The 13,959-nt window shown below is 41.6% G+C and overlaps 1 protein-coding gene across 1 annotated transcript in view; it reads left to right on the top strand.

Annotated features, from left to right (window-relative positions):
• Positions 1 to 13,374, top strand: part of LOC136439578 (parathyroid hormone/parathyroid hormone-related peptide receptor-like) — a gene marked incomplete at its 3' end in the record, with an annotated part of 53,574 nt that extends 40,200 nt beyond the window's left edge. The window contains exons 7-12 of the mRNA XM_066434996.1: positions 4,981 to 5,125; positions 8,350 to 8,503; positions 11,355 to 11,415; positions 11,886 to 11,952; positions 12,721 to 12,812; positions 13,210 to 13,374. Coding sequence (XP_066291093.1) covers positions 4,981 to 5,125; positions 8,350 to 8,503; positions 11,355 to 11,415; positions 11,886 to 11,952; positions 12,721 to 12,812; positions 13,210 to 13,374 — 684 coding nt within the window. The remainder of the gene's footprint in view (positions 1 to 4,980; positions 5,126 to 8,349; positions 8,504 to 11,354; positions 11,416 to 11,885; positions 11,953 to 12,720; positions 12,813 to 13,209) is intronic.
• Between the last annotated feature and the right edge of the window lie 585 nt (positions 13,375 to 13,959).

Below are 13,959 nucleotides of genomic sequence, written 5' to 3' on the forward strand. Positions count from 1 at the left end.
CCGGTTGGATGTATGTAACGACGCAGTGTTAGTTGCCAGACTGACTGGCGATGCATTCAAAAAGTAACCTTTACATCAGTAAGTTATATCAGAAAATATCGGAAAGGAAGTATCGGTTTTTATGTAGAGTAATGATTAATACCTTAGTCTGTCAGGGCACCTGTATGCTGGCTTGCCATACAAGGATCAATGGCAAGGAAAAATGAGCCACGAGCCATCAGATACTATGTGGCAAATATAGGTGTCCCCCGAAAGTACGAAATGTAACGAAATGTAACGAAATGGAACGAAATGGAACGAAATGGAACGAATTGGAAAGAAATGGAACGAAATGGAACGAACTTAAAAACATATGCAACATTATGAAATGAAATACCAGTAGATAGCGAAATATAAGGAGTAGGCCGGAACAGGAAGCATTTCAAATACAGAAGTGAGTGGTAGATACATAATATTACGTGTTTTATTTCTTGAATCTATGTGATAATATTAAATAAAACGCTTTTGTCGCGTTTGTGTGGCTAGATTCTTTCCTGAAAATGGAGGCGCCGCGTGCAAAGGGATCGATCCGCCGCTCTTCCTTGTGTACCAACAATCTGCAAATGAACTGCTGCAAATAGCAGGGAAAACAAGCAAACGGAACTGAGTATCCAGCCTGGGTGCCATCCTATTTCTACCGGGGCTCCTACACTCGCTACCCTAAAAAAATAATTTTTTTTAGTGTAGCGAGTGTAGGAGCCCCGGTAGAAATAAGATGGCACCCAGGCTACTGAGTATCGAAGTTAGGACTAGATTATACAGTTGGTGGTAACATTGCATCTCATAAGTCACCAAGAGGGCATGAGGCAAGCGTTATTTTATTATTTATACAGCGTGTTTGCGTGTTGCGGGACGGAACTCTTCTCCCCCAAATGGAGCCCCCTATACACATAAACCGCCATTGTTGCCAGCGAGACGGAACTGTGGGCGTACAGGTTGAATCAAACTCCGACTTTCCAGTTATTTACATACGTTTTTAGTCCATAACTAGTACGTAGCATATGCATATCTCCGCAACAACGATGTTCATACAACCAATTGTTCGGCTCAAAGTCAGACCCCTGTCGGAGAATGGACCCCACCGTTAATGATATGCAAATGAAGCTCTGCGCTACGTCACCAATTCCACACATTTCACACTCCATTCAAACACGGACGTGGAGTCCTCTGGAGCCATTTCTGCTTCCTTGTTCACGACAAAACAAAGGGAGGGTGTGAACGAGCAGGACATGTATTTCACGGTTCACACAACACGCAAACACGCTAGCTGTATACATAATAAGATTACGCTTGCCTCATGCCCTCTTGGAGATGCAATGTTACCACCAACTTCTGTATAATCTGGTCCTAACTTCGATACTCAGTTCCGTTTGCTTGTTTTCCGTGCTATTTGCAGCACTTCATTTGTAGATCGTTGGTACAGAAGGAAGAGCGGCGGATCGATCTCTTTGCACGCGGCGCCTCCATTTCCAGGGAAGAATCTAGCCAAACAAACGCGACAAAAACGTTGTATTTAATATTATCACATAGATTCAATAAATAAAACACGTTATATTATGTATTTACCACTCACTTCTGTATTTAAAATGCTTCTTGTTCCGGTCTACTCCTTATAATTCGCTATCTATTGGTATTTCATTTCATAATGTTACATTTGCTGTTTTAGTTCGTTCCATTTCGTTCCATTTCGTTCCATTTCGTTCCATTTCGTTCCATTTCGTTCCATTTCGTTCCATTTCGTTCCATTTCGTTCCATTTCGTTCCATTTCGTTACATTTCGTTACATTTCGTTACATTTCGCACTTTCGGGGGACCGAAATATAGCCCGGTGGGTAGTGATCCACTCCTTAATGTACTTATGCAAGAGTGTAGGTCCCCTTGGGTCTATATGGAATACAAACCCGGCCAGAGATGGGGTCCCCAGAAAGTACGAAATGGAACGAAATGGACCGAAATGGAATGAACTAAAACATCATATGTAACATTATGAAATGAAATACCAGTAGATAGCGAATATAGGGAGTACACCGGAACAGGAAGCATTTTAAATACAGAAGTGAGAGGTAAATATATAATATAACGTGTTTTATTTCTTGAATCCATGTGATGATATTAAATACAACGTTTTTGCCGCGTTTGTGTGGCTAGATTCTTCCCTGAAAATGGGGTCGCCGCGAGCAAAGCGATCCGTCGCTGTTTCTTGTGTTTACCAACTATCCGCAAATGAACTGCTGCAAATAGCAGGGAAAACAAGCAAACGTAACTGAGTATCGAAGTTAGGACTAGATTATACAGAAGTTGGTGGTAACATTGCATCTCATAATTCACCAAGAGGGCATGAGGCAATCGTAATTTCATTATTTTATACAGGCGTGTTTGCGTGTTACGGGACGGAACTCTTCTCCCCCAAATGGAGCCCCGCATACAAATGAGCCGTCATTGTTGCCAGCATGCACGACAGAACTGCGGGCGTGCTACCGACTGGTTGAATCAAACCCCAACTTTCCAGCTATTTACATACGATTTAAGTCCATAATTAGTACGTGGCATATGCATATCTCCGCAACAACGATTATACAACCATTTGTTCGGCTCAAAGTCAGACCACTGTCGGAGAATAGACACCTCCGTCAATGATATGCAAATGGAGCTATGTGCTGCGTCACAAATGTGACATTTCACACTTCATTCAAACACGGACGTGGAATCCTCTGGAGACATCTCTGCTTCCTTGTTCACTAACAAAGGAAGGGCGTGAACGAGCAGGACATGTATTTGACGGTTCAGACAACACGCAAACACGGTGTATAAATAATAAAATTACGCTTGCCCTCATGCCCTTTGGGAGATGCAATGTTACCACCAATTCTGTATAATCCGGTCCTAACTTTGATACTCAGTTCCGTTTGCTTGTTTTCCCTGCTATTTGCAGCAGTTCATTCGCAGATCGTTGGTAAACACAATAAACAGCGGCGGATCTCTTTGCATGCGGCGACTTCATTTTCAGGGAAGAGTCTAGCCACACAAACGCGGCAAAAACGTTGTATTTAATATTATCACATAGATTCAAGAAATAAAATCTGTTATATGTCAAATGTATTTACCACTCACTTCTGTATTCAAAATACTTCCTGTTCCGGTCTACTCCTTTTATTTCGCTATCTACTGGTATTTCATTTCATAATGTTAATAAGTTGTTTTAGTTCGTTCCATTTTGTTCAATTTCGTTCCACTTCGTTCCATTTCTATTCATTTCGTTCCTTTTCGTTCCATTTGATTGGTCAACATCATCATCTTGCCATATAACTTATAAGGGCTGTGGGCTGTGTCGAGATTACTGTTTTCTTCCCTTCCGTTTGAATTGACTTGTATTGAAATTATTGTTCTAATTTGTCATGTATTAAAGGGGATTTTGCTTATGTAAGTACGGTTAACGTTTTTGAAGAACTAATCGTGCTACAAATGTTAACAAGTTGAGTCGTATCCACCTAAATAATGGAACGGTCAAACGAGTCAGTTATTGTAATAACTATTGCACCTGTTCGTCTCCTTCATCTTTTTCTCCCTTCGCAGGAAACTCCACTGTTTCCGGAACTACATCCACCTGCAACTGTTCGTATCCTTCATCTCTTGCTCCCTTCACAGGAAGCTCCACTGTATCAGGAACTACATCCACCTGCACCTGTTCGTGTCCTTCATCTCTTGCTCCCTTCACAGTAAACTCCACTGTATCAGGAACTACATCCACCTACACCTGTTCGTATCCTTCATCTCTTGCTCCCTTCACAGGAAACTCCACTGTATCAGGAACTACATCCACCTACACCTGTTCGTATCCTTCATCTCTTGCTCCCTTCACAGGAAACTCCACTGTATCTGGAACTACACCCACCTGCACCTGTTCGTGTCCTTCATCTCTTGCTCCCTTCACAGGAAACTCCACTGTATCCGGAACTACATCCACCTGCACCTGTTCGTGTCCTACATCTCTTGCTCCCTTCACAGGAAACTCCACTGTATCAGGAACTACATCCACCTGCACCTGTTCGTGTCCTTCATCTTTTTCTCCCTTCGCAGGAAACTCAACTGTATCCGGAACTGCATCCACCTGCACCTGTTCGTATCCTTCATCTTTTTCTCCCTTCGCAGGAAACTCAACTGTATCCGGAACTACATCCACCTGCACCTGTTCGTATCCTTCCTCTCTTGCTCCCTTCACAGGAAACTCCACTGTATCCGGAACTACATCCACCTGCACCTGTTCGTGTCCTTCATCTTTTGCTCCCTTCACAGGAAACTCCACTGTATCCGGAACTACATCCACCTACACCTGTTCGTATCCTTCATCTCTTGCTCCCTTCACAGGAAACTCCACTGTATCCGGAACTACATCCACCTGCACCTGTTCGTGTCCTTCATCTCTTGCTCCCTTCACAGGAAACTCCACTGTATCCGGAACTACATCCACCTACACCTGTTCGTGTCCTTCATCTCTTGCTCCCTTCACAGGAAACTCCACTGTATCCGGAACTACATCCACCTGCACCTGTTCGTGTCCTTCATCTCTTGCTCCCTTCACAGGAAACTCCACTGTATCCGGAACTACATCCACCTACACCTGTTCGTATCCTTCATCTCTTGCTCCCTTCACAGGAAACTCCACTGTATCCGGAACTACATCCACCTGCACCTGTTCGTGTCCTTCATCTCTTGCTCCCTTCACAGGAAACTCCACTGTATCCGGAACTACATCCACCTGCACCTGTTCGTATCCTTCATCTCTTGCTCCCTTCACAGGAAACTCCACTGTATCCGGAACTACATCCACCTGCACCTGTTCGTGTCCTTCATCTCTTGCTCCCTTCACAGGAAACTCCACTGTATCCGGAACTACATCCATCTGCACCTGTTCGTATCCTTTATCTCTTGCTCTCTTCACAGGAAACTCCACTGTATCCGGAACTACATCCACCTGCACCTGTTCGTGTCCTTCATCCTCCGTGCGGTGTTTATCTTCATCAAAGACGCCGTCCTGTTCGGGGGGATCGGACAACCGACGTACAATGATTTAAACGGAGACAGTAAGGTGAATCAGGATCTTTATTTACTTATCTATTCATTTGTTTTTTAAAAAATCAACTGAAACCCCATTGAGGTCGCTGTTAAATCCAAATTACACAAGCGAATCTGTTGAATATCAATTTGCTGTTGTGGAAAGACTATACCTCGCAGGCTTGGAAGTATTGTACTACACAGACACTCACATTAACAAACAGACGCACAAAAACACGCACTCACACACAAACATACACAAATACATAACGTTACATATGTACATGATGATGATGATGATATTCGTCCATCGTAGACCTAGACTTCAGTCGTTCCTGTGGGTGCGGGCGTAGCTGATCACACCAATTCCTGCTCGGAAACACCGGCCACAAGTGCAGGTGCTGCACTGAAGGCTGGGTACTGGCTGCGTGGTGTTCTCTTCCCTCGCCTTCCGCGCCTCCCGCCTGCTGGAAGCCACACACACACACACACACACACACACATGTACATGCACATGCACATGCACATGCACATGCACATACACATTTACATACACAGACGTGCATACATGATTTTTCGTAACTGCCGTTTTTTCGTTTCGTTTTCGTCGCCAATCATTTTAGTAAGTCAAAATTCATTCGAGCGTCGGCCGAATTTGTAGATCGCCCGAAGCTCGCCGAATTTCACAATCGCCCCAGCGTCGACCGCATTTTTCGCTGAAAATCTACCCCGTCACAAATCTCCCATGAGACGGTACCATCTCTTGGACAGGGACGAAGTCAGAATTGGCTAACATGGATCTTGGAAGGTGGTACACTACATCCATGTTTTTATACATTGCCATACATCTATACCACAAAACTGAACAAGAAGAAACTGGTTTTGTCAAGAAAATGACAAAAGATTTTACCATACATAGAGGTTTAAACATTATATGTCTTTAAAATAGGCTACTAGAATTCCTTGTACAACTAGCTCAATTGGTAAGGTCGTGGAACATACGCCCACGGCAAAGTGATACATGTGGGCTCGAAAGTTCTCGGTTCGAATCTCTTTCTTTTTTTCTTTTTAAACATCCGTTTGATGATACGACGTCTTTGTATTATGATCGTAGATTCCAAACCATGTCTCGATTTTTTTATTGTTCATTGTAATTGAAAACACCATTAAACGGATGCTTCTACGTATGGTTGATTGGTTGGTTGGTTGGTACATGTACAACCATAATTTGGACCTGTGCCATGTCATTTATACCTCATGTATGTCATTTCTGCCTTCATTTTCCAATGGTGTACGATACGTTATAATAAGAATTAAGGGCTAGGGGCTTGAGATTAAGGGTTATAATGACAGATTAAGGGAAAGGGCAACGGATTAGGGTCTGTGGTGATGGATTAATTGATATACTGACGGATCAAGGGCAAGGGTGAGGGATTAAGAACTATGTTGACAGATTAAGGGTTATGTTGACGGAATAAGGGCTAGGGTGACGGATTAAGGGCTATGATGACGGACTAAGGGAACGGTCGACGGATTACAAATGTAGGGTTATGCAGGCGGATTAAGGGCTAGGGTGACGGATTAAGGGCTAGGGTGATGGATTAAGGGTTATGGCGATGGATTAAGGGTAAGGATGGCGCATTAAGTGAAAGGGTGACAGATTAGGGTCTCTGGTGATGGATTAAGAGTTATGCTGTCGGATTAAAGTTTATGACCACGGATTTAGGGCAAAGGTGACGGATTAAGGGCTATGGTGACATATCATGGGTAATGCTGATGGATTAAATGCTTTTGGGACGGATTAAGGGCAAGGGTGACGGATAAAGGTTTTTTATTCAAAGAAGAATGAAATACATTAACAAAGACAAAGTGACGGCTAACTCCAGTTGTGCACAACTCATATTATAGCCGTCACTTGTACAGTATGGAAAATACTAAAACATGAATGACTAGTTGGTGTGAGTCCGACCCCCCCAGCGGAAAAGAAAGTAAAAGAACACATATAACTAAAAGCGTTCAGTTGCTAAGACATAGTCTTGGGCAGCTAACATGATATTACAGTTGATATGCTAGAAGAAATAATGGAACTGCCACGTAAAATCAAAAGTTGTTTGGCATTATCAGACATGGTGTCGAGATTAACTATGTGTTCAAGGATCCCAGAAAGCTTGCCGAAGAGGACTGAACGCTGGTAAGTATATGTAGGGCAATGTAATACAGTAGGTAATGACTGGTCGTTTCGTATGGACATCCGCAGCTACAGGCCGGGCTTGCAACAAGGCCCCGTGTAAAAAGACTATGGATTTTGGGTCATCCTGTGGGACTAAAGTTTATGTTAATGTATTAAGGGCTAGGGTGACGGATTAGAAATATCACATCTCGTTATAATATACTCCTCAACTAACCACCTGTAGATAATCATGTTCATTGAGCGAAAATGGCAGCTTTTTGCAGAAGCACTTGTTTAAAAAGCTTTCTTGTTGATTTGTGACGGGGGCTTTAGCGAACGGATCCAGGAAATCAAGCTTATCGCACAGGAGAAATCAATAGTTTTTGCTACGACAATGCATTTATTGGCCAACTGACAACAACCTTACGTTTGAACCGTGCTGAGACAAAAGCATCTATGGTCAACTAGCACCCCCACCATTCTAATGTAGTCGTGTCTTGGTTGTTTAGACAAGGGATGGGAGAGTGCTGTCTGCTGCCTATGATCTAATTATACATGGGGACGAGGGAAACAAGTCCGATCCGATGTGAAACAAGTTCCAGAGTCAGTCTTGGTGGGAAGATAAAACATCTTTTGTACTTGTTTTGGATTAATCTAATGCCACAATTAAGAGGACACATTTGTGTGCTTCTCACTAGAACGCAACGATGACACACGTGGCACACATAAACCACTAAGGGAATAGAAAATTGAAGCAAGAATTACCAAGCAATCAGAGGTGGTTTTCCTCCCTCGGAACCAAAGCGTCCTCTGATATGCATAAACTGCATCAGCAACACAGAAAACCACAAGCACGTTTTAATGGAATCCATTGAAATTCAAGTCTATTCTTAAGCTGTCTACTTAAAGATAAACGAGCAGACAGACAATAGGCACACACACAAACATAAAGTGATACTTCCTTCCCTTGAGAGACAAATTACGGTATGGTGATATTATTATATTAACATAGATGCCAAATCGCGCTTCTTCTAAGACCTTTTTTCAAACTTAATGCATAATTTTCTGAAACATTGTGCTAACCATAGGTCGGATGTAAGATCATTGTGACTCTGTACAACTACTTTATCGCTGCCAACTACTTCTGGCTGCTGGTGGAGGGACTCTTCCTGCACTCTCTCATCGCCGTCGGCTTCTTCTCCGAACGGAAGTACTTCCGGTGGTACTTGGTACTTGGATGGGGTAAGTATATCCGGTGTCCATGGTACTGCGATGGGCTAGGTACATCCGGTTGACATGGTACTGGGATGGGATAAGTACATCCGATGGACATGGTACCGGGTGGGGTACGTACATCCTGTGGACATTGAACTATGAAAGGATTGATACTTTTGGTGTCAGGTGGTGCCGGGATGAATTGACACTCCTGTTTGCACATGGTACAAGCATGGGCTAAAACGTCCTGTGGTATATCATACTGAAATGGGCGTAGTTAAAGAGTCCCTGTGTTACACGGTACCACGACCGGTGGTACGAGAATGGAGTACATACTGTGGTACATGGTACTGGAATAGAGTAGGGACGTCATGTGTTTCATGCAGAATGGGGAAGGCAAGTCCGATGGTACACGCGCTAGGATGAGGTAGGTACTACCGATGGTACTAGCATAGGGTAGGTACATGTATTTTTTGTTGGATCTACTATCATCCCTTTGTTGGGTACACGGTATCGATGAAGTACCTTAATCATAACACAGTTATGAAGTGCCTCTGGATATCTTTTGTGGCACATGTTCGCTTTAGGCCATATATCAGATGCAACATGTGCATGAAAATGGAATGGGATTGAGTATTTGCTCTGGGTCCTCTCGACTCGGTGCTAACCAGGAATCAAGAGATTTTGGCCATGTTTTGAATTTCTGTTCGCATACAAGCATATGTGGTACTTTTCAACCCCTAAAATGAATGAGTTTAAGTGGCTGCTAGAGGTCTTCTGAAATACGGTGCAGCTCAACTACAGAAAAGGGTAAAATCGGGATCTCCAAAGTCAGTCACACGAGAGCACATATGTCCTGTTAAGCATATCAAACAAAGTCCCGCCAAACATGAATTATTCTCCGTTTCCTATATATTGTGAATTATCTATTGGGGCAGGGAAACTCAGTGAAGCTTTTTTGGGCCCTACAAAAAGGTCAAAATCGTGATCTGCAGTTCAGAGTTAATCGCACGGTAGCATATATGTGCTGCACACTACATTGAGCATATCAAGCAAAGAATCTTCTAAGGCCACAGCAAGTAAATTTCATGGATGACATTAGCGCGCGCATTGCATGAATTTTACCTGATTTCGAACAAAAACTCCGGCAATGGTCTTCATGCATAAAAAGGAAATATGTAACAGGCCTTTTTGCACTTGTAGGAATGGTGAGAAACTAATTAAAATGTGATGTGCAATTATTACCCACCTAGAAAATTGAGGTATAGTTTTGGGTAGTTTTTGGCCCAGGCGTGCCGTAGCACCACTGGTGGTAGCTTGTGATGTAAGGGAGAAAAGGAGTAAGTTTGGGCCTCATAGCAGCTGAAACAGCAGAGGCGTTTTTGTCAAAATGTTTCATGGATAACTGAAGAAGGAACGACAGATTTCCATGATATTCAGTATGCAGGTAGCTTAGACAGAGATGTGAACAATGAAATTAGGACTTAATGTGCATAAATATATATATAGATATATTGAAATGGTAATCATGCAAATCATACCCTAATTTGCATAATTAATTTGGACATCTTATAAACCAACTACATTCTATCATAAGACTATTAAATGTAACATGTAACTGATAAATAGAGGGACATTGATGGATAAAAGTTATGCATTAAAGACCTAATTTGCTCTAAAAACTTTGAAAGTTGTTGCATTTGGAAGTTATGTGAATGTGAACATGGTTGAATATGAAGTATGCAAAAGAAGGCCTAATCTGCATAATTTACCAATACATGCTAGAATAGCCTTCTTTGTTACGATAACACTTAAGACATAAGTCATTCTTAAGACAACTTCTGCTATTTGGTTGGAGAAGATAATCAATTAATGAAATTTTTGCATGATAATGAAAAAACACTCATAATACATCAGTCGTTAAGGGTTTGAATCCTTTGGCCAATGTATGAGGTCGTGGAGGTTTTTAGAATAATATACTGATATAACGGGGATGCCCTAAGATGTCACGCGCCCTAACATGGCACGGATTTTTGACTGATCTTACTTTGCATAAGCACGCCGTGTTTGTGACGCTTATAAGGAAGGTTAATAAATCAAGTTCATGCACATAGCTGTCATTTTCATTTAAAACATATGTGTACATATTCATTTCTTGAATCGTCGAAAATAGTTTTTGACAATAATGATGGTAGTGCTAAATAGAGGGTCACTGCGTAGCTAGACGGCCTGGCGCCTAAATATACGACCTGTGCCAAGCAGATGCACAACTATCATACACATAAGAAATATCACTTCATAAAACGCTGAAATTTGGGTCATTAAGTGTTTGTTAAAAAGAAAGCCGACCAAAGAAAAACAACGTTAACGAGTACAAGCTTTGTTTAAATTTTCTTAACTTGATCACCAACTTCCGAACTGAGAAAAATTACAAGAGCGTGCTAAGTTAGGCACACTATCTGGCGTAGCACTAAATCAGAACGAACATTCGCGAAAACATCTCACAGCATTTTCCGCTTGTAACGCGGAGCGTGAAGGGCTCAGGAACAATATGAATGCATTTCTTATCCAAGTATGGTCTTCAGATGACTATGTTCAAAATTCATTCATAAAACCTGACCAATCTCTGGCAACCAGCGATGGAGCGCCGTGAGTTCGAGCGCGTAAAAAAACGTGACATCTAAGGTCACCCCCGGTTATTGTTAATAAGTTAATAATCATGCATAGATGACAGTATAATTTGTCGAAGGTCGTGGAACTATGGTTTGTACGTTGCGGTTACACACTTCCCAATATAGGTGACAACTGACAAAGACGTGCAATCACGAATGACAATTTCAGAAGTGTCGCTTATATGTGGTACTCTGTGCTGTTTCAGGTTCACCTTGGTTGTTCATGATCCCGTGGATTTCAGTCCGAGCAACACTCCAGGACACACGGTGGGGCTACAATCTACAATCAGCATGACCTTAACTGGTCAAAGTACAATTCTTGGACATTATATCTTTCGCCGTTAATTGAATGCACACAGCGATTCCCTTGTCTCTTGGGATAACAGAATAGATCATCTACTTGAAATGTTATACTTCCTTTGTCATGATGTTGTCTACTTTCCTTCTGGTCCGAAGGCCCCGAGATCATGTCCTCTACTTCATTGTGCTCCAAACTGCGGTGTGCTGTCTTGCCATTGATTTCATTCAAGAAACCTGCCATTTACAATATCGTTTCATTCTGATCACAAACACAACGCTACTTGAAAACCAGAACAATCCGTTCAATGCTTATACAACAATTAGTGTTTAACTTTGGATATATTTTATTCGACAATGGGAATGATGGAATGTGCCACCATCATATAATGATTGTTGGATAGTAACCGTGCTAATTGTCTATTTTGTAATTTTCACAGCTGCTGGGAAATCAAACACTTGCAGTACTGGTGGATCTACAGGGGTCCCATCTTGGTGTCTGTACTGGTAAGGGCAATAGATGTGTTTGATTACGACAGGACAAATTATGCACATGGACAGTTAGCAACGACATTCCATTTTTTCGCGTTAACTTATAAATTTTTAAGTTTGGTATCAAGGGAAAGAAAAGCACACAAGCTTTGTAATGATATATAAATCATTGAAATTGATCAAGAAACAACGAAGCTATGATCGACCAAAGTTAAGTTTCCAAACTTTTTGTGCTGAGTGTATATCATTGAAATTTATCAAGAAACAATAGAGAAACGATCGACCAAAGTTAAGTTTCCAAACTTTTTGTGCCGAGTGTATATGTTTAGGTCATTACAAGTAAAGAAAAAGGTATTCCCATATAACGTTAGCCTTTTTTAGGCCGAAGAGGTAGAGTACTGTGTCTAGGGCACGGTGTTGGAAGGCGGAGCCTACCTTACTCTTCCACCGCCTTTCACCTCCCCAACCAAGTTAGGTACCCATTTTTACCCTTGGGTGGAGTGAGGAAAGTCATATAAAGTACAGTTTCAAAGGATATATAGTCAAGTAAGGAAAAGCAATGAGTCGAACCCGTGGCCTCTCGGCCATTCGACGTCACTCATTGACGTCATCAAATAAGCGTGGATGATTACTGCCAGAAAATGACTTGTTTTAGAGACACTCCATGGCAAAACAAAGGGTTTGAACGTCACACGCCCTTTCCCAGATATCAGACCATTCTTTATACTTGGCGTGAGGTCTATAGTTCTTACAGAAACACTGTTGTTGTACCTTATTCTACAGATAAACTTCATCCTGTTCCTGAATATAGTACGGATTCTTGCGGTGAAACTACGAGAAGCCAACGGAGCAAGAGAACATTCGCAGCAGTACAAGTAAATAATATTTTATATATTGTTTACCTGGATGTCTCTTTACAAACGTATACTTAGATATTAACCATACAGATCAGCATCTTATTTGCATGATTAATGAAAAAATAGATACGTCGGCTGCATGTGATTTGTAACTGAGAAAGGGAAAATATTGATACATATCAACTATGCAAGCATATAATTAATGATAGAATATCATAACATAAGTGGGGTTGACGAACCATCATGATTTGTGGTATGAAGATTAAAGTTATGATTGGTTTAATTAAATGATGATTATGTAAAGCAGATGCTAATTGCAGAATTTATTAGGAATTTCTTAAACTCGCTGCGGTCCATGAAAGGAATATTCAACACTATTTGTAACTATACCTGTACTTCTGTTTCATATCTTCAGGAAGCTGACCCGCTCCACGCTTGTGTTGATCCCACTCTTTGGCGTTCACTACATCGTCTTCATCGGCCTTCCTGAAGATGTCACGGGACTGGTGAAATATGTCAGCTACTTCTTCGACACTTTCATGAACTCATTCCAGGTAAGAACAGTTTTCAATGTGATACTGTTTGCTTTTACATTTGTTACTTTACGTGTCATTTAAACATCATCATATATCCAGATGTAATCAAATGTGTTGTGTTTTTTCTCATCTAGGTATGTGAGTTCAGCTTATGAAAGCACAGGGACGGACAGGTGTTCGTTTGCAACAGTTACATATCCTGTGCCATTGGGAACAATCATCTGTGTTAATATCGTCAACCTTTGTCCTCGAATCCTTTGCCCAAAGTACCAAATGTTCTTACATCACATAGGCATTTTGTTTTCTTATACGTGTTGTAAACTCTATTTGCTTGCTGTACAACTATCCCATCGTTATATTTTGCCACCAACAACAGTTTTCTACTTCATAGAACGCATTTGTTATCATTAGAATATATTAGATAGGTATTTGATAGGTTATACCAGCTGGCGCCAGACATTCATCGACCATGATTCTTGATACATGATCCTCTTTACTAAGAGCTCGCCATATGCGCCCGTAATGAATACCGCCACCACGACTTGCCTCAGAAACTGCATACTATCTTTTATGGATTTGAATCTGTGATAGCATCTGGAATAAGCGATTAGAAGTATGAGATTACGCGG

This window comes from Branchiostoma lanceolatum, chromosome 8 (assembly GCF_035083965.1).
Source record: "Branchiostoma lanceolatum isolate klBraLanc5 chromosome 8, klBraLanc5.hap2, whole genome shotgun sequence".
Lineage (NCBI taxonomy): Eukaryota > Metazoa > Chordata > Leptocardii > Amphioxiformes > Branchiostomatidae > Branchiostoma > Branchiostoma lanceolatum.